The sequence below is a fragment of the Poeciliopsis prolifica genome, unplaced genomic scaffold, assembly GCF_027474105.1.
Source record: "Poeciliopsis prolifica strain line A6 unplaced genomic scaffold, Auburn_PproV2 SCAFFOLD022, whole genome shotgun sequence".
Taxonomy (NCBI): domain Eukaryota; kingdom Metazoa; phylum Chordata; class Actinopteri; order Cyprinodontiformes; family Poeciliidae; genus Poeciliopsis; species Poeciliopsis prolifica.
In genome coordinates, this window is record NW_026562397.1 from 7,001,673 (window position 1) to 7,024,005 (window position 22,333).

At 38.7% G+C, this 22,333-nt stretch overlaps 1 protein-coding gene across 1 annotated transcript in view; it reads left to right on the forward strand.

Moving 5' to 3' along the window:
* schip1 (schwannomin interacting protein 1) overlaps positions 1-22,333 on the forward strand; it is a 239,307-nt gene that overhangs the window by 956 nt on the left and 216,018 nt on the right. The window contains exons 3-5 of the mRNA XM_055045565.1: positions 7,626-7,693; positions 7,968-8,036; positions 11,283-11,424. Of these exons, the coding sequence (XP_054901540.1) occupies positions 7,626-7,693; positions 7,968-8,036; positions 11,283-11,424 (279 nt within the window). The remainder of the gene's footprint in view (positions 1-7,625; positions 7,694-7,967; positions 8,037-11,282; positions 11,425-22,333) is intronic.

A 22,333-nucleotide genomic window follows, 5' to 3' on the forward strand; every position in this document is an offset into this window, starting at 1 on the left:
ATCACCACGGCTTGACACTAACACTGCTGGGTTTCGTTTAAATTAACGTGCAACTCATCAGAGAAAACCTTTTGCCATTTCGAAAACTGATCTAGACTACATGGTCTAGTTCAATAACTTGGATCAAATCATAAATTGATCTTGACTCTGTCTGTGGGATCAAATTGAGCTGACAGCAATTTTTGTATACAATTTTTTATTTTTTTGTAAAATACCTTGTGACGCCAGTTGTTGTAATTTGGAGGTTTACAACTAAACTGAATGAAATTGAACTGAATTGACTTCTTTATGCTTTCATTGATTTTTAGTGTCAACTTTTTTATTTTGATAGTTAGCAGTTTGTTTGGAGCAACCACATTCCTCTCATGTATGCTGTGTTCAGAAGAGCATTTCCACCGCCAGCTGGACTCTCTTTGGACTTTAAAGTTAAAGTCCAATGTGGCGTCCATCCCAGTATGTCTCATTCTTGTCGCAACTATTGACATTTTTCTGCCTCCCAAATCATGTGACCCCCCCCATGAATCTCTTTCCTAAGCATAATATACCATTGTCATATTGACCTACAACTGAATGGGGGGGAGGAATGGGCTGCTTTCACGACAAAACCGGATAAAAATAGTCTACAGAACCACACCGACCCATGTCGTACAATGGAAAATGAGGTACAGAACACTGGTCTCCTAGCTTCTTCAGTAAAGCGTGATCTTTTTGTAAAACCAATTCCCATTTTGAGTAGGAAGGAGTGTTTCTGCCTCTTTATGACTTTCAAGTTTGGAACAGGATAAACAGTATTCCCTTTCATAAATGTACTATATAACAGTAGGCTACTGTGCTTCAGAATTAATCTGTTTGAGTTGGGATACATATAATTTTATTTTAGCTCAAGTTCACTTAAGGGTATCTATCATGAGAATAGCCAAAAAAGTTCTCATTTCCTAACTTATACCATACTTTGTGCCCTCGTCTTCAGCAGAAACAGCTGAGCTGCTCAGCAGGAATGAGTGCTCCCCGTCTCATTGACCTCAAAGAGTTCAGAAACTCAGACAGCTGTTAGTTAAAGAGAGAACTCGCATGAATCATCTTCAGCAGACGTATCTGATACTTATTTTTTTGTCTCTCTTCAGTAAGTGTAGGTGTGGGACTTCACCTGGCTTGTATTGAGCTTCTGAATATTTAATGCCAGTGATGTAGCGCTGCGCATTATCGGCAGCCATGGATATCGAGCCTGTGAGGTCTGAAAGCTCTGCTCCATCAAAGCTTCCGACTTACTCTGCAATATGTTGCAACGGCGGATCACTCCGTTGCACACGCACAACACAAAAGGCTCTCATTTTGTTCCACTGCTCCTCTAAACTTTAGAATATTTAAAACCAGATCTGATTAGATCCGTTCCAGTTATGGCAACCGATGTAGCCTCATCAAATCCACGTCAACCAGCAAAGAGAGAGAAAGCGAGCGAGCAAGCAGGGTCTCGCTGAAACGCTAATCAGTAATCGGCAGGAGGAAATATGAATAAGAATACAAATGTGGCTTGTTGGTTAGGGAGGCAGCTCTGCTGACTGTGTTTGCATGAGTGATTCAGATTCACTGGCGAGGCGGGAACCCCCCTGAGAAACACATTAATCTATCCAGCTATTACCCCGTAATCAATGGGACAGCTGAATTTTACAGCCGTGCCGTGTTGTTAACCATTTTACAGAGAGCTTATTTAAACAGCTTGCCAAATCGGTCACATTTAATGGAGTTCCGCGTGAAATGTATACTTTAGCGTGCCCGGTTCTTGTTTTAGAATAATTTAGGAACACAATTCTAATTTTCTGCAGAAGCCGTTTCTTTTTAAATAACCTGCATCTGCCAACACAGGAGCAGGGATCCGGCGTCAATGGGTGTCACTCAGGCGCAGTGTAGTGTATCATATGGGGGGGTTGTACATAGTGAGCGTGTGGTGCCAGGGATGGGTGTCATATTTCAGAAGTGCATCATTGTATCTCCCCCAGCGGGACGCTGCAGTGCTGAGTGCTGTTTGCGCCAGCTCACTCAAATGCTGTGCGATTGAGTTGTAATAACCTGTGCAGGAACACGATGAACCTGCACTGTGATGGATACATGTCATTTTGGTACAGCGTGAGCTTCAGATGGAGACTTACAGATATTGTGTGTGTGTGTGCGTGTGCAGATTTTTTCTGTGGTTCAATGCCATAAAAAAGTGTCATTAAATTGCTCTATAAATCCACCAACTCATATGCAAAAACACAAGTTCGAATGCTCGCATCTACATTCACCAGGTCTATAGTGATTTCCATCTGCTCTATTTACGACTAGAGCTGGAATGGTTTCAGTGTGTAAGCTCAGCCTTTGATCAGCTAAAGAAGATCTCTCACAATAATGGATGTTACACACCTTTCTCTCAATATGTTAAAGAAATAGCTTTGATACTTTTTTTAAAGTGAGGTCCTTTGAAGTAGCTCTCAGTTATAGTTTCCTATGGAGAAAAATATATGAAACTGTATGAAACATGATTTCTATGTTTTCTAGCTCTGTAAAAAAGAAGAAATGCTTTTACTCCTCTGGAAACATGTTTCCAGACTTTATTCACTGTTTATTAGGTAAAATGTTACGTCCTTTTGCCTTTGTTTCTTTTTTCTTGTGCTGTCCCTTTTCTGTTTAACCTCTTGCCTTCTGCTCATCCTTCCTCCTTCCTTCACTTTTTTCCTTCTTTGTTCAGTTATTCTTTCATTGTGTCCTTCTTGTCTTCCTCTACTTTCTTCCAGCTTCTATATTTTCTTCCTTCCTCGGTCTTTAGTCCCCTGCCTGTTATCCTCTATATTCTTTCTATATCCTTCCTTTCTACTTTCTGACTCCTTTTGTCCTTTCATCTCTCCTTCTTTCCATGTCTGTTTTCCCATTCTTGCTCTTGTTCATCTTTCTTTTCCCTTCTTATGGCCTTCTTCTTGTGTGTCCATTTCCATCTCAAAAATCTCTTTTTTGTTGTCTTTGTGCATGTAACATTCAAATCACTGAAATAACTTTAGTTGATTAGACTGTTTCCCTCTAAAAGAAAAAATTTTTTTTCACATATATGTGCAGATACTTTAATACAAAAGACAGAATTACCTCTGCATACATTTAGATGAAAAATCCAAAAGTTCAAAGAATCAGATTCAACATGACATCCTCTATAAGGAATGAGAAACACAGGAATAATGTTGCAGTAGTCTTTGTTGTCTTTTGTGTGTGTGTGTCTTGGATCAATCTTTCACCCTCTGCCTTTTCAGCTTGTCAAAAATCCACACACCTTCACATCTACCCACAAATGTTCTCCTCCTAATCTTTTCCACGACGCCTTTTCCTTAATGATATTCTCTCCCACCCCTCTCAGAATAGCTTAGATTCTGTTTGTGTTAAGCCTGAGGAAATTCATCCCTTCTTTTTTCAAGCCATTAGCTAAACACAAAATTAATTGGCAAAAAAATTGAGGCTTGATAATAGATCAAGCCTCATGCTCATTATCAGGAGGAATTATAAATCATTAGTGGTTCTCTGCTTATTAAATGTGGAGATTAGTGAAGTGAAATCAGGAGGAGAATTTTAAAAATATGTCTTTAACCTGTGCTGCTTAAGAATCTGTGATTCTTAAGGATACAGTACCTTGTGTTGCTATGTGCACCGCTTGGACATTTTTTTTTACATTAGAAGTACAAACTTAAATATATTTTTTTCAGAATTTTAATGTGACTGCACAAAATGATAGTTTTCAAAAATTTAACAAATAACATTTTGAAAAGTCCAACTTGCATTCAACCTCCTTTATTTGCTATATCCCCAAGTAAAATTCATTGCAACCAATTGCTTTGAGATTGAAAAGCATGTATCTCTTTCCTTCCACTTCACAATTATCCACATTAACACATATACTTCACATTTGTCACAAAATCTGACAAACCAAAAGGGTAGGATTGTTTTTGACACACAAAATTAATTTTTTTAAATGTATTTGTACAAATGTCCTATTTTTCTTTCACCTATTTGTTGCTCTGTTGTGCCTAAATTTAAACCCATTCGCAAGTGCAGCAACATGAGTTTTATGTTAAAGTATAGCATTAATTTTGTCATCTATCAATAACAAATCTATCATTGATGCACTCTGTAGGTTTGTGCCACTGAACCTTCTTTTCCTCTGTCCAAAGGTATATTAAAAACGAAATGCGTGAACATATTAGTGTTTACTATATTGCCCTATAGCTATACACAGCAAGAGAAAATGGCACTTTTGTAGTCACATGAATGCATCAGTGAGACCTGCGTCCCTCAGCGAGTCCTTTTTGAGCTCAGGGACTTGAGGCAAAAGAGTAAATGTTGTCTCCATATTACTCCTTGCACACGATCCGCATGTAAATTGATTTCCAATGCGGTGAATAATGAGCATCTTCGCCACAAGAGCCTTTCTGATTGGGTATTTCCTCAGGCTGATGGGCAAGTCAAGTTACAGCCAGTTGTTCGTTGCATGCTGCACTCAGATCCACTGAGGTCACTCGGAGACGTGTGTGTGCTCACATATTGATGTGTGACTTTACTCTTTTTTTTCTCTGCACTAACATCTGCACATCTTTTTGTATGAGTGATTCAGATGTATGTGTAAGTTGACTTTACCACAGGCGGAGGATGAAATGGATCTCTAAGAGAGTCAGAGGAATGTGTGTGTGTGGGTGTCTGTTCAGCTAAGTTTGTCATCGATTTCTGCGAGACATCTAGGACTGAGAAATTATTATTTTAATAACTCATCAATTAAACGGAAGCAAGCTTTCTTCTGCCTGTTTGCAGTTTTCCTTCCCTTCCTTCCTCTTTTCCGTCTATCGTTCATTTTTCAGCAGCTTAATGCTAATTAATGTCTCCCTTCACCTCATCTTGCTGTGCCATCTCCTGACTGCCCTTATTATGGTTCCAAGCCCACGGAAGCGAGCGAACGGGCCATGCAAAGCATGGCCATTTGTCTGCTCCCAGTGGAGAAAGGAATCCTATTGTAATTGTACAGATTTTTCACAATTTGTTGTTACTCTTCTTCTCTGCTAAAATGCATCAGGTGGAGGAACTATGAAATTCTGGAACAAATCTCAAGAGGCAGACTAGTAGAGACTAGCTTCATTCATATCAATTCTCTGGAATTTACTTTATAACCTTGGTAGATCAATTTCATCTTCTACTTCCACTTACCTTAGTTTGAGATCTGATGGTATTAGATCCAGGAAGAAGTTAAATGCCTTGTATCCTTGTGGGTCTGCTCTCAATGGAATGTGCCCAGCAAACTCTCCAAAGAGAGTTGCCGAATAGACCTCATGATTGCATGACTCAGCCAACCCCTTCTGATGCAGAGGAGCAGATGCTGAACTCAGAACTGCCTCTGCGTGATGGATCTACTCATCTTATTTCCCAATCCTCCCACGGAGGTAACTCACCTGTGCTGCTTGTTCCTGGAATTGCATTTCTTTATTCATGATTATCTCATGGCAATACATGAGAGTTGGAACATAGAATGGTAAATCAAGAGCTTTGCTGTTTGGGTGAAATCTTTCCTTGCCATGTCGGAGCCGACCCATTTTCCTTTAGAGGAGTAAATATGAAGAACCGGCAGAGAGAATTCGAAAATATAAAGCTTAATTGAGAATGTACCTTATTCAAACTTTTTCCAGCTGAGAACTACAGCATCAGACAGGGGGAAGCTGAGTCTTCACTCACTTAACTTCTCAAGAACAAGCCAAAGGTGTTGGCTTGACCCCGACAGATGCACATCACCAGCAATAAACAAAAATGAGACCCTGAGGTTCCCAAACCAGACACCCTTGTGTCGCCTGCAGCATCATGAACAAGGGGCAGACCTGGCTGACTTAAACCACACACTTGTGTGTTACTCATCCCCCTGATGAGTAACACACACTTGATTTTATGCTGAAAATTTGCATGGTGCACTTGGTTAGAGTATACAAAAATTGTATCCCTGAGGCATTCCTCATTAAATGCCTCAGGGAACATTGTTGTAGCCTTTCTCCAGATCCATAAAATACGTGTGCAGAGGACAATCAAATTCCCATGATCCCCTTGACAGGTCGCCAATGTTAAAGATGTAGTCTGATGCTCCAAAACTACGGCATGTCTATTCTAAAAATACATTAAAAGGGAGTTTCATGGAAATAAATGCACCAGATGCGTTTACGCATCACATTTGTCTGTTTTATAACAAATATATTTCCTTTCGGTTTTTGTAACTGATCCTTTTTATTACTGATCATTTGACTCATTACTCAACTTCCCACGCCATCTGGATGCAGCCTTCAGTCGATGCATCGCTACAATAGTTGATTCATCTAAACTCTTGAAAGAAACCTTTATTGGCTTTCTGCCCATTTATATCAATAAGGAACCTCTACTTGCTTTAGTGAGTGGAAAAGCAACGGAACAGAAAAACGAATATGTTAGAGGCTTGGTGTTTGGACAGAATGCATCACTACACAAAGGATGGGGGGAGAGTTTGAATGTATTTCGCCCCACTGTTATGTACCAATGTTAAGTACCTAAAAAGCATATTTTGGTAAAACTCCAGTCTGCGTTTTACCAAGGCAAATGGTCAATTAGGGCCATGAAACACTGATAAGACCGTAAAAGTATATTTGTACTTCCCGTAGAAACTTGTTTGTAATCTTATGTGATAATGTCTCCACCTGGGTCTGTCACATGATTACATTCTTGGATTTTAAGCATATTTAATCGAGGTATTCTAATGCATATGTTGTGAATATGTCATTATGGGCTTGATGGATAATTATCTTTACATATGTTCTTACTCTACTATTCCCTGCTGCAGCTCATAGACCTGTAGTTGTTTGTGTAGACATATAGCAGTACAGAGGATCATTTGCATTCAAGTAGTTTTCCTTTTTTATACACCTGATAATAGCAAATATGCTCATTCACTTTTAGCAGTATATCTGTTACCACCAATTCCTGCAGCTTATTAGCACCAAACTGCTGCTAGATATTCCTCAATGGTCTGTAACGTCATGTTTTTGTGACTCTTAATGCAAGGATAATAAGTAAAACAGTTCACTGCACAGTGAGCTCATCTTTGGAAATAGCAGCTTACTGCTGCAGTAAGTGGGACTTATTCTGCTTTACCAAAGATCCGTGGCTTGAATAGCAGTTTGCGTTCCGTGACAACAGCTGGTTTTTCATGCAGTTTTAAAGTAACTTGAACATTTTATCAAGGGAAATTGTGAACTATATATATATTCTCCTAACCTTCATGTGCATGGTCTTGGAAAAATGTTAGCACCCCTTAAACTTTTTACACATGTAATCGCGCTAAAATGACAAACTTTAAATCATCAAACTCTGTCAAAAAGAGTCCAAAGAAGGAATAGCCTACATAGTTGAAGAACACAAGTGTTTCTATTCTTTTCCGTTTAAAACTTAAAGAAATTGCCATTTATAACAGTTCAGGTAAAGCTATCCGACGCAGGAACAGGTAAAGTGAGCAACTTCGCATTCATGATGACTTCATGTCAAATTACATGTCTATTCTTTGCTGCATCATTGGTGTGGGAATCTGAAAGCTCTGTATTTTTACTGTACAGGAAGAAGTGAAGAGCTATCATCGCTGCTGCAGCCACAGCGGAGGGCCAGCACTTCAGAAGATTGAGAGGTAAGAGATTGAAGTGCCTCAATTTTTACCTCGGTTTTATAGAAACATTTAGTTCATGGAAAGAGGATGTCGGACTGTTGATCAAGCTAAGTTTTTTACCAAACATCGCTTATATTTTAGCTCAACAGAATCATTTTTCACACTAAGGGGCAACGAAACCTCCACCAACTGAAGAAATATTTTTAAAAACCATGAGTTTGCCTCAAATAGATGAGTTTCAAACTGCATCTGCTGTGTTGATGGATTTGCCTTTGTGTCAATTTGAAACATGCAGAAGTGAGGAGGACAACAAAAGCTCGTCTCACCGAGAGCAGCGACAGCACTTGGAGATCAAGGCCACTATGTGAGTATGACCTGCGACCTAAAGTCAAATATTTACACTCTCATCTCACAGCCACAGTGCCTTTGGTCCCCGAAAGCACTATGTGTGGTTTTGTACCAGAGAACAATCTATGTGTGGCTTTAATGTAATTTTCGCAGTGATTAGATTTTGGATTCTGGGTCAGAGTGCAATATTGAGCGCATGAACTCTTGTAGACTCCAATCTAATGTGATTCTACCTAAACATGGGCAAACAACTTTATAAGTGCAACAGTGCACACTCCCCTCAGGCTTTCACTTCTTTGAAAGTTATGGAGTATGGAGAAAACAACCCTTTTTTTCTGTGTAGAGGTACAAGAAAAGGGTACGGAAAGGTGAATGAAACCGAGGAAGATAAGTTTGGAGAAACTCTCAGAAAAAAAAAAAGTCTGAAGAGTGGGAGAACAGAGGCAAAGAAAGGGCAAGAAGGGAGCAACAGAGTAGAAAATGGGGCTGGACGAAGACAGCTGGAGAGGTATTGGTTTTGGAGCGAAGAGTTATGGCTTTATTCAATTTGTTCTGTTCGGTTCAGCTGTTTCTCTGCTCCACTGGAGGTGAAGGTGTTTCTCCATGAGGTAATTGATCCTGCACTCCATCATGAACCTCAGAGTTGGGATGTGGGGGGGTTTGCATGGATGAAAGAGACTCGAAAGTGATAGATGGAGCAACAACTGTTTGTAAAGGTTGCAAACCGAGGCGTGACAGAAGTCAAGGAGAGAGGTCAAGGAAGTGTGTGAACCAGTGTCAACAAAACATGAAATTGCAAAAATATAAAGAGAGAAAATAAAAACTGATGGGATGAGCTGGAAGGAAGATATACATCAGTCATTTTCCATTTGAGAATGAATTAAAAATATTATCATTTACATCAACATATGTCTAGTCATGTTGTGTTTAATAATTATCTCAAATCAAATCAAATTTTATTAGTATAGCACATTTCAGCACCAAGGCATTTCAAAGTGCTTTATATCATAAACACAAAGTCATGCATCATAGAATAAACAATACATTGTTACATATTACATTTCAAATACAATTCTAAACAGGTGGGTTTTTAGTTGAGATTTAAAGGAAGTCAGGGTTTCCGCTGTTTTACAGTTTTCTGGAAGTTTGTTCCAAATTTTTGGTGAATAGATGCTGAAAGCTGCTTCTCCTCTCTTGGTTCTGATTCTGGGGATGCAGAGCAGACCAGAACCAGAAGACCTGAGAGGTCTGGAAGGTTGATACAGCAACAACAGCAGATCTTTGATGTATTGTGGTGCTAAACCGTTCAGTGATTTATAAACTAACAACAGTATTTTAAAGTCTATTCTTTGAGCTACAGGGAGCCAGTGGAGGGACTTTAAAACTGGTGTTATGTGCTCTATCTTCCTGGTTCTAGTGAGAACGCGAGCAGCAGCATTCTGGATCAGTTGCAGCTGTTTGATTGATTTGTTGGACAGACTTGTGAAGACACTGTTGCAATAATCAATGCGACTAAAGATAAACGCATGGATGAGTTTCTCTAGATCTGGCTGAGACATTAGTCCTCTAATCCTGGAGATGTTCTTCAGGTGATAGAAGGCTGACTTTGTAATTGCCTTTATGTAGAGCTGAAAGTTCAGGTCAGAGTCCATCACTACTCCCAGGTTTCGGGCCTGATTGCTAGTTTTTAGTTGTAATAACTGAAGCTGTGCATTGACTCTAGATCGTTCCTCTTTAGGTCCAAAAATAATGACTTCAGTTTTATTTTTGTTCAGCTGGAGAAAGTTTTGGCACATCCACACATTTATCTGTTCTAAACATTTATTCAGTGATTGGATGGGTACAGAGTCACCTGGTGACATCGTAATGTAGAGCTGTGTGTCATCCGCATAGTTATGGTAGCTAATATTCATCACTCATCACTTTGTTCCCTGGTGTTTTTCTCCTATGTCTACTTGTAGTTTACGTGTTTTCTTTCACCCTCTTTGTTTCTCCCCACAGTTCCAGTTCATCCAGTTAATTTGACTCACCCAGTAAATGTAATCTTGCTTTCATTCACTCATTGTTCGATTGTCCTGTTGCTCCCACTCCTGATCCATTTTTAGGATGCATTTCATGTTTTTTGCTCCTTGTATTTCTAAGTTTTATATGCTGCGTTTCAATAAAATCTTTGCTCTCCTCAAGGTATCACCTGCCTCCTATCTGTGTTTGGGTCCACACGCACACACACACACACACACACACACACACACACACACACACACACACACACACACACACACGCGCACACACACACACACACACACACACACACACACACACACACGCACACACACACATGGACACATTACAGAAGTTGCTGATTTTACACAAAATTACCAAACTTAAGCCTGAAACAGTCTTGTTTGTATTAATTTTTCTTAATTTGGACAGTATATTTTTCTGACTATATCACAAGACAATTATTTATACTTTATTATATTTACAGTATGTTCTGTGAATTTATTTTTTATTTACCCTACAATCATTCTGATGTATTTGCACTTTTTAGAGCTCATTTTGTGCTAAATTGTTAATCAGTTCTCTTCTTTTTGTTTCGTGTTCTTCTACACTGTATTTATGTTAGTGCTAATTTTATGTAAAATGACATTAAGATATTTTTGAATGGCAGATTTTGTGCCAAAAACAATGTCGTCTTTGGGTTTGTAGTCATATTTCCTCCACTCAGGCCTTCTCAGACGAGCTGATTGAGTGGCTGGTCATTTACTTTGATCATTTGATTTCCCACAGGGCCATCCTAAAGTTTCACCAGTTATGCAGGTGTAGGCGGACTAACAAAGTAGAAATAAGAAAACAAAAACATGAAATAGAACAACTCCAAGAATGCAAGTGCACTAGGGAAACATAGGGAGGCAGTGTGATGGTTTTTGTTTAACTTTAAATTGTGCCAGAATCACATTTGTTTACTTATATAACAGCATACAAAAAAAGATGAAATCAATGTTTTCTCTTCCTGTCACTTCACAGTACTCCATTTATTTGCTGATCTATCATATAAAACCTGTAATAAACACTTGAATGGGAAAAAAAAATGTTTGGAAATGTAATTAAAAAGGAGAAAAGCCAATGAAGATTTATGCAAAGCGCTGTGTCCGTAGGCAGTGATATACCTAAAGAAAATAGTAAAACTGCAGTATAATTTTAGATTTCGGGTAACATTAATGATTAAGTCAAAATTAAAACGTTAATTGTGTTCTTTTAGCATCCAGCGGGCCTGGCGAGCCAGTATGTCCCGTAAGCTGGGCCCAGAGGTCCCAGACGAGAACCGGACCAGACACGGATGGGAAGAGACCAGGACCTCAGAGAAACTCCTCAACCCTGTGGTGACTTCAGATATTTTCCCGGTAAGACTGCAGAAAAGCGAATCAAACGGACCACCATATGGCACGCGATGAAAGTCAGTCGGCAGTGAGAGGCGCAGGCATCTTATCCGCTGCGCCGTTTGAATTATCAAGCTCTCATCTGTTGTTCCTGTGGAGCATGAAAAAAAAAATACAACAACAAGCGGACGAGCATATGCATGAATAAAAAGACTAATAGAGAAGAGAGAAAACAGGAGGAGTCAGGGGAGGGGTGTTTTCCTCCACTGTCATTTGGTGGGGGGCCACAGGGGTCGCACTGGCGAAGGTGGATGGGAGGCCAGCTGGCACCGTGCCCGGATCCGTAATTAGCCGTTAATTAGGTGAATTTTCTATGCTGGTTGATTGATTAATGAAGTGCCTCTGCCCTCTTTGTCCCCCGCCTCGCCCCTCCACCGGCACTTTGTAATCTTGAGGCAGTGTGTAGAATTAAAGAGTGCTCACAGGGCATGACAGCCAAACAAAAGCCAGAAAACAAAACAATGGGACAATCAGCAGATGGAGAGAGAGGTGGGAATGAGAAAATAACAAAGAAAAGCTGAGCTGGAGAAGCACAGGCAGAGATAAGAGGATAGATATGGATATGTGAAAAAGATTCCTTTAGATCACCTCAAGTTCTGAGAGACCAACTCAGACACACACACGCAGACATAAACTCTGCTGTGCTGCTTTCCTAATGTCTGTTGGCTCTCACAGCGTAGTAATCACACCGACACGCACGAGCTGCCTGTGCACACCTGCCCACGCTCTTTGCAAAGACTTAGCACAGAAAAATATGATGTCATGTCTCCGTGCTCAGCAGCTGTGGCAGCTTTGTGTGGGTTAGATTTTTTTTTTTCCTTTTTTACCCACTCCTTTTTTCTGTGTTGGTGAGATGATGTCCTGATGCGACCTGGTATGAATGTTTCTATGAAAATGTTGTCCTGTCAAGCTATTGTGTATTTTTGGATGTAGTTGGGAGGGATTTTGGCTCATTATATGCTTTCTTCAACTCACATATTGAAAGAATTTTCCATTAATAACATCAGTTAACTTCGTGCTACTTTCAGGAGATGTTTTTACTCACACCAGTACGCTACTTGCTTGAAACTAAATATGAAATTTACTCCATCAGTCATTTCTGATTAAGTTAGTCAATAATTTCAAATTAAGGCAAGTTATGATTCTCTTGAAATGCAAATATAAAAGTTTTCATCTTGTAATTACCCATTTTTTACTCTTCATTGTAGTTTTATTGCAAATGGCACTGAAAAAGTTAATTGACATTCATTGAACGTTGCTAAATAAAGTGAGTGTTTTTCGAGCAGTATTCCAAATCCTGCTTTTGGAAATGCACAAAAAAATGTTGCCCCAAAATAAATCTAACCAAAAAACTGTGTCAACTAAAACATTGAGACACTTCTGATGTTTTGTAACAGTGGCTAAATAATCAGTTTTATTCAGTGTGTGCTTTGTTAAAAATATTATTTAGTTTATCATTAAACAGAGAAAAATCAAATGAAATAGTTCTTTAAGTAATTAGTTTAAACAAATCTTAAACCTTTCTGGCCTTTTTGTACCCAATTTGATTAGGCAAATGGTTTGGTCACCATGTTAGCACATTAAAAGAATTAATCACAGATTGCCTTAAAATTGTGTACTAATAGATAGTTATTTTTTTAATGACTATGAGCTTGTAAAGTAGATTATAATTTCTGTTTACAAAAATTCTGATTTATTCCTTTAAGATTTTTTTCCACAGACTTTATTACATAAAGTCAAGGAGTAAATGGTGCTTCACACAAACTGAAAAGTTAAAAGTGCAAGGGAGACACTTTAAAGCTAAGTGCTCAGGATAACATACAGAATCGGTTTTAAAAGCAAAGACCACGTAAAGCAATCAAAATGACAAAATCACAGAGTTTTCCAATTACAACCATGATATTGTTACTATGAGCAACATTTCGAAATGTTTTCAAAAAGCCAAAAGCCTAGCCGCACTAAGGCGACTCTTGCGTTCAGTCCTCCCACTTACTGTAGTTGCTTTTGTTGAATTGTGCACATTCACCCTTATGAGTCAAAATTCATTTTATTTAGCAGCTTTTTATCAGCAATCACATCATTACTTGGCATCGCTGATACTGTTTTGTTGGCATCTGTAAAAGTCCACAGTGTTTGAGAGATGATGGGTTAATTCTGATTATGGACATGACACTTTGTTTTCCTCATTAGTCTTCTTGCATTTCCTCTTTTTATGTGATTACTCACAGTAATTGCAGAAAGTGCTCGAGTTGTGTATTTTTGTGTGTGTGACGTTTGACTCGATTATGATAATTACAAGTAGGGGGAAAAAATGCAAACCTACAAAAGCATGTTTACTGTAACTCTGTCTTATTCTTTGGATGCTTTTAAGTTTCAGTTGAAATCCACTGAGGTTATTTTTCATCATTCAAGCCAACTTTCGCTCAGAAAGGCGCAAATGTCCGGTCTTCCCTCCCTCACCTTTACTCTTTCTACTCCATTGCATCACTCCTTTTGCCTATATTTTCTTCTCTTCCTTCCTCTGTCTATCACACTCTCTAATCCTTCTGTCTTTCTCACTTCGTCTGTCCTCATACGCGCTGTGTCCCTCTCTGCTGTGGCAGTTTGGGCTCTGAAGGACAGACATTAATCAGTGTAAGGCCAGGGTGCCACATTATATCTTTCTGAGTGTTGGTGCTCATGTTGGCTCATGTGGGTTTGAAGGACCTTGCCGTTGCCCAGTAGGGGAGCGGGGAAGGTTCAAACATACTTTATACATATTTTATGGAACTCCAATATTGAACACACTCACACACACATGCACACGCATGCCGGCATATGCTCCGAGAAGATACCGCAGCACACATCCTTCATCTTCCATTGGAAAACATTCTTTGATTTACACTCAGGAATTCAACTGTTTGCATCAGTGTCAGGCTGGCATTGCAGCTGCATGTCTGGAAATGATGATCTGCTGTAAAACTAGACCCAAATGTAATATTTATGCACTAAGGGCCTCGACTCTTCATGTCCTACTCTGGCCATGCCTGAGTTGTTGATAGTAAATCAATGGTTTTGACTGTTGCCGCGATTCTGCTGGTTTATGTTGGCAGACCTCTGGCAGCCGCCGTATTGGCAAATTTCTTTTGTTGATGCAAAACAGTGAAAGGAGGAAATAATTTGACAATCAATTATTCTTTTAACCGGTAATATAAATTGAATAACATTCAAAAATACTTAAATATTTATATTTAACTTCTGACATGATTTAATAAAATGGCCAATCAATCTTAGATTAAAGATCAAATTTGCAGCAGATTTTAAAAACAACGATACCAATCCATGACACGGCCCATACCTTCATTAAAACCCAGGGTATTTTTCAAGGACAGGACTGCATTATGTTATGATTCATAACCTGGTGCTTTCTGAATTGTACAGGTTACTTTCTATAAGACACAGGGCAGTTTTCTGAATAACCGGCCTGTTGTATGAAATTTTCAAGTTTCTTTCTGCTTATTTGTCTGTACTGTCTTAGGTCATGCTGGTCACTTCCATTATTCATTTCAGGTCAACTTCCCTTGGATTTATTCAGTACTTGCCACTTTCCCAGAACTTATTGGTTGTTTTGTGAAAGTTTCAGTTTACTTTTCAGAAGCTCTTTCAGGGATCATCATTCACTACAGGAAGACTTTTAACCCTATGGTTTCCAAAAAATTCAGGTTACCTTCTTCAACTTTTAAGTTAAAATAAAGATATTTTAAAGTGGTTACCAAAACCATACAGACTATATTGTTAGAACTTATGAGGTACTTTCTGGGAGTTTCTTTTTTTTCAAAATTTACTATGTATTTTTTTGAAATTACAGGTTACTTTCTGGAAAATATAAGGTAGGACTACTACCTCATGTCCTTTATTATACATACATGTTGTTTTGGGGTTTTTTTCAGGATGTGGTGTGAGCCGTAGTGCAAGTAAGTCCATATGCCAGGTCAGAATACAGCCTGGTTCCTAAGGAAAACCCTGTTAGTACAGAGAAAGTCGGTGCTGAGCTTGTTTTTATCTCAAAATCTGCAATTAATTGTTCAGTAAGACACCTCACCAAGACGTCTTCATTCTAATATTGAATGCAGATGAGATCTTGAACCCTGAAAATATCTTAGCCTTGAAACAGATGATTACTTATAGAAAAGGATCTAAAAGCTGCATTATAGGCGCTTGGCGGATTTGACAGTGATTACTTTTTTATGATCATACATGTAGATTATAGTTAGACGACTCACATCTTTGTTCTGCATCTAGCTTTGAAGGTCTTCTCCTTGGTAGAGTGACCTGAATATAACATGCATTTGCATAGGAGCATCCATGTAAGTGCTGACTGGTGCTGCTGTGGATCCATGTGATTTACACAGGCGCGTGGCCTTCTGGGATGTTTTAGTTAGTTTTATTCAGAGCCACAAGCCAAGGATCAAAGCTAACGTGTTGAAATGAGAGAGCAGACGAACTGCTTCAGAGTAATTTCTCTGAGCCCGTGCTAAAGCTAAACAGCCTGATAACTAATGAATTCATTTAAGTGATGGATATTCCAGAGAAATGCAGTAAGAAAACAGAGGAGAAAAAAAACCCTGTTGCCTAAAAACTTCAAACATAGACACACATTCATGTACCCATGCTTAGCTTGCAGGACGTCTGTGTCCATCGCTGTCTGTTTGCGAAAATTGTTTGTAGACATTGATCTGCTGCTACCTCTGTGACTTGTTTGCACCCCCGCCCCTCTTTACTTTCTGAGGAGAAAGTGTTAGTGTAAGCGTTTCTGCAGGCTGCGTGGGAGATCATTCTCTCATCTCTTACCACCAATAATCTCACAAGGCAAAAAGACGGCTCCATCCCTGCTGCCACCACTACCCCAACCTTAATCCCGTTTTCTCACACTCACTTCATGTCAGTCCCTCCTTATGCCTCCCACTGCTTCTTCCATGGAGAGACATACAAGCACACGCAAACACACCCCATCTCTCTCCTCCTCTCTCTCAAGACACACACACACACACACCCACACACTGACAAATATTTTATTGGTGTCAGTCGGCGTCTGGTTTCAAATGAATTTATACACCTCTGCTGGAGAGTTGACATCGATCGGGCTTAACTCATTTAACAGTCATGACATTTGCCTATTAGCTTATTTACTGTCAAAACAGGCCTGAGACATAGTAACTCTCACATTTGTATCCGTCACAGAATTTAAATTTGACTGCCTGTGCAAAATATAAACTCCGGAGGAATATTCAGCCCTGGCGAGCAGACAGAGATGGACTTGAATGTAGTAAAGCTACCACCCATCATGTTCAAATCGATATAAGCTCCATCATTTTATTATCAAAACAGCAAAAACAGCAAAATTACAAAAGCTGACACCAGACTCGCTTCTCCACTCCACCTCACCAAGTTTCTCTTAAAGGATTGCTTGTCAGCTTCAATGTTATGAGTACAGTTGCTGGGGGGTTTTCCCATTATGGAGAGCATCTTCACTAAAAACACATTTAAAAGTTTGCTTTTTACAATAATTTTAACAGATTTTGTCTGTTTTTCATCATCCAAGTTAAAGATGCACTAATCAACATTTTCTACTGATTTCTGACACCTTTGACATGAAAATATTGGCCATTTGAATTTTCTTTCTGTATTTTTATTTTTTTGTATTAAAAACAGAAGGCGATGAGCGGTTATTAAGCATTTATTTTGCAGCTGATTTCAGAGTCGTTGCCTTGAAGTATAATTTTTCTATTCAAAGGAAAGACAAAGTGATTATAGAGTTTAGATATAAACTTTCTTTAACACTGTATTTTACTACAGTCTCAGCATCAATGTGTATTCCCTGGAGAAGATATATTTTGGTTATTTATTTTCAAAACTCTGCCAACTTTTCTAAATCCAATCCATGTTTCATAAGTGACAGAGATTTAAGTGGTAAAAAAAAGAATATTAGCAACTTGCTGTGTTCCGTTCAGCCTTCCTGTTATCTGTCTTAAGCTTCACTTTCTCTCACTCTTCATCAGCCAGACTGAACCATATGTCTGGACTCGACATATGTATGTGGACAGATCTTGGTGTGTTGTAGAAAACATGTTGTTAAAGCGCTTTTTACATTTCTATTTCATCTTTATTTTTAAAAACTCACTGTTTAATTTTAAAACCTAACCCTGATTACTCTTCTTGTAAAATTATCCACACAGGTCTTCAGCAGGACCTGGTACCGCTTACATATAATCCATTAACTGATTAGGAATAGATTTTATTTTTGAGTTTTTGGCTGTGACCAGCCAGCACCAGTTAAACCGCAAAATTTAACTATCACAATACAAAAGTTTTCCCATCTAGCAATGCACCTAGCTGTGCATTACTAGATGGGAAAAATTACTTGACGTGTCATAATGATGTAGCGACTACTGAAGCATTTAAATCATACTGGCTGTAGTACCACTTTGAGAAAAACAATACTACTACACAGCGATAGCAACAGGATGTAACAGATTTACATTTACAGGTTATTGCTGAATCAGAGTTCATTCCTGGTGTGTCATATGAGAAACTGCATGTTTAATACACTTTGTGTCTGTGCATGGATGCAGTGTTGCCTGAATGTGTTATAAATTACACATGTAGATTTGTGCTGTATTAGAAAAGTTTTTTAATATCTTAAAAGTTCTCTGTTTTATAAATGTAGTTGAGATATAGGAAGCGTTATCAGTGTGTCCCAAAATGCCAAAACAATCTCAATCATCTCTTTTGATTCTCCAGAATATAATCTTTTTCTGCTAGCCTCCCCTTACTTTGCCATTATTGTGATGTTATTGATGTGCAACCTTAGGGTAAATGAAATATGGACTTCTCTTTTCATGTTTTCAAGCCTTTCAGTTAGAGATAAAGATTACAACCTTCCTTTAACTCAAGAAAATGGCGGCAAGCTTTGTGTTTTGCCGAAAGAGGCTCAATAAAATATCTGCAGTTAAAAAAAATGATAGAATGAAGATGAGAAAGATTTCTGGAGATTGAATTTGTTGCACAAAACGAATTAGTGCAGCTAACGCTTGCAATGTTGCTGTAAGTGCCTAAGAGTTGTGCTAATTCATCCAGGCAAACAGCTATCATTTGAAATCATTTTCCGTTAGGATTTTATGGGTGTATACACCAGCATGCATGGAAACCTACCCTCCAATGTAAAGTTCCAAAATAGCTATTGATTTTGAGAGAGCCCATTGGGAAGATATCTCAGAGATTCATCATCGCTATTTGGCAGAAAGGGAAAATGAGGAGAAGATAAAGCTAATGTCTCCGGGAGGCGGAGGGAGGATGATGGATGTTTAAAAATACGAAAGTTGAGAGTGATGGTAGCTAGATAAGATGTGGTGGGATTTAAAATTATTATTAGAATCATAACTCTATGTCTGAGCCTCTGTGAGTCTAAATTTCTGTTTGAGTTCAAGAGTTAGATGCAGATACTCACAAAAATATTCATGGCCCTTTGCCTTTTTTATAAGGATGACACATTTCTTTGTATTTTATTGGGATTTTCTGCTGCATACCATTGACAATGTTATTCAGCCATTTGATTCAGGTGTGTTGAAACAAGGATATACCTAAGAGATGCAGAACACCGGCTCTCAAGAACTGGAGTGGAAGACCTCTGGTCTAAACTATCCCACTTTTGCTATGTTTATATATTTAGACATGATCCTCTGCCCCAGGCCAGGGTTTGCATTAGGGGGTTGTCAGTATCCAGATGTACCAAGTTAAAAAAGTTAAGATTTTGAAACTGTAAAAGATTTCCACCTTACCATTCTTCTCTTTAATGAGACCAGAGAAACCCTATGAGGGACTTGGATCTTCTTCAGCTGGATTACAGAGGGTAACTCAACTCCTCCTCCACCACCGGCTGATAAAAACTGTAAGTCGACTTACCACAAAATGGATGCTACTCCTTTTTCTTAAATGACTGAAAAGATTGGAGTCTTTCTAGTCACTAAAAGCACTCACAGTCATGTTATAGAAACTAAAGGATCTTCCAGCAACACCATTGCAAAGCACAGAAATTATAATCTGTTTTTGTAAACACAACAAAAGCTTCTCCATTAACAACCATCCTTAGAAGCATTGGACTAACAAGTAGTACCTATGATAAGCTCAGCAGGCTATCGGTTCCACCAGGTGTCTTCTAGTTGCTGCTGCCTCTAGTCTGAAGGAACTCTGTGAGACGGATGCTCAGCTGGAGACCGCAGCTCCAAGGAGGAGCTTTGGATAAATAGGTGATGCTAAATATGAACAAGTATTTAGGCAACCCAAGGGAGATTCAAGCATTTCTCAAACTCTAAGCAGCAACATTTTGATGTAGGAATAACATTATGTCCTGATATAAAGGTCAAAGTCAATTTTCACATTTCAATGCGTTAGAATGTGAACAGTGTTGTGGTTGTCAAATTGCGTAGCACTGTGTGTGTATATCAAAGGATCTGTTTCATGTTTATACGTTCAGAGTACCTGTGTACTCATTAACCCAGTCAAGTACACACCACAAGCAGTCTCCACTGGCACATTAAACACATCTGATGACCTCCTACAGGACAAATCAATGAAATCGATGTCATACAACAACAGAACACAAAAGAAACCGGAACGAAATAGACACAAAACAAAAGAAAAATATATCAAAAGGGTTTTTTTTGGTTCTTTTTACTTTTTGTGTTTTTAGTTTTGAAGCCAAGGGTCTTTAGACAGTTTATTGGAAAATTTCCAGCAGTTCATGTCCTTCATTTTAATAAAACCAATATTTTACAGCTGCTGCATGGGGATTTGATTGGAGGCCAAGAACCCCCTTCAAGCCTCTAATTGGTTATTTATCTAGAAAACATGGCATTTAGCTGACGCTACTTCAACTAAACCAGTGTAACGTTGTGTGAATGCTTACATACGGCAGCATATAAACATGGATGTACCACCTTTATGCACACAAACCGGCTATAACCAGGCATAAATCTGCTGGAGGCATCTCCCTACCATCTGGAGAAGTAATAACAATCTGGAACCTAAGGCAATATCCTCCCCTGTTCTATTTCAACACAACCCTCCCTGCACACGCACACCAACACGCACACACACACACACACGCACCCGCACACACTCCTGGTTATTTTCTCTTCTACTTTTCCTCGTCCTGCAGCCGCTTGTGTTTTTTATTTGTCCTTTCTTCCACCATTTAACCATTTACTTGAGTGTGCTTTCCACCACTTCCTCCTCACAGATCTATACGGTCTGTTTGCATGTGGAGACCGTCTCCTACTCAAATAGACTCGGGCCACATGGCCAGTGAGTCTGCCCATAATGAGATCTCTGGAGGAAAAAGGAGTGGCATGAAAAGGTGGAAGAGGGCAGGAAAGAGGGAAAGAAGAGCTGGGGGTTAATCTCCATTCTGACCCACTCAAATGTGGGAAACATCTGCAGTAGCTTCCCCTCATCCAACTATAAGTCTAACTATCACTTCGACCCTTCTTGAAGTACCCCTCCCATTTGTTCATTAGCTATGTATCATTACTGTCCATTAAGCAGATCAGAGGCATGATAATCCCCTTTTGACAGCATTCCTGCTGTGCTTATACAGCCCTCGCTATTGTGGGGAGGCTGAAGGAGAAGTGAGGATACTCAGAGGAGACAGACTTATAGCTTGGAAAAGAAAATCAAAATCACAGGGGATAGCAGTGAAGGAAAAAAAGATATAAAGCCCATGCTGCGTTATGGTTTATTTTAATATGAAGTGCAGAAGGTACATAAGATATTCATGCATTCACTACTTATTATATCGCCTCACTGTTGCTGTAACTTTAGGGAGCAAAGAACAAGTTTTCAAAAGTATTTAACAAAATTAAGTCAATCATACACAACTATGTTTTGTAATATTCCAATAGTAGTGGGCCAAAGATAAATCCCAATATGAATAGGAGATAAAATAAGACATAATTTTATTAATCCCCCATTGGGGAAATTACAACTGACAAGAAAAAACAACAAAAGAGATACTCTCCATAATAATAAAGGTGTAGTCTCATGTTAATGCCACAACATGTTGCAATACAAAGCTATCTTAAACTATTATAATATTCATAAATCAGTCTCAAAATCTATCAAAACCAATGTACAAAATTGATTCTTCATTTGTCCACTCAATGTTCTTCATTATGCAAAAAAAACCTTAACATTTCTGTACATTTCTCCAATTTTGATTTAATTTCAATTAATTACTCAATTAATTGCTTTTTAAAATACTGAAAGTTGTTATTTTATTTAGGTTACTTAAGCTATATATACCATAGCACTCTATATACCATAGCACTCTATATACCATAGCACACACCTTCAGGACTCTATTGGAGTCCATGCTCTGACAGAACAGGGATCTTTTAGCAACAAACGTGGGACGCTATGCTACACACTACAATGGGCTTTGGTCATAATGTTATGCTTGATCATTTATGTCGTGTTGTTTTTGTCTTTCTCTTAGATGCACCTAATTTCCTGGAAATGTTTTTATGAAATAACCTTTTAAATAAGTTTTCTGATGGCCAGTGCATGCTCTGCCAGCAGGGAGCTGTTCTGTAATTAAAGAGAAAGTCAAAACTAAAGGGACCTTTATTGTCACTCCGCAGGATAAAACTTCTCCTCCCTTGTCCTCTCCCTTGATTTAAGCAGACATGGAAAAAACTAAAAATGTGAAGTTCAATAAATAAAGAAAACACAGCTGTGATTAAAAAAGCAGAGGATGAGGAGCTTTATTTCTAGAAGGTATTACACACAAAAAATGTGTGTTTCTCTCAGTAATATTTATTGAAACACAGTTTGAGAC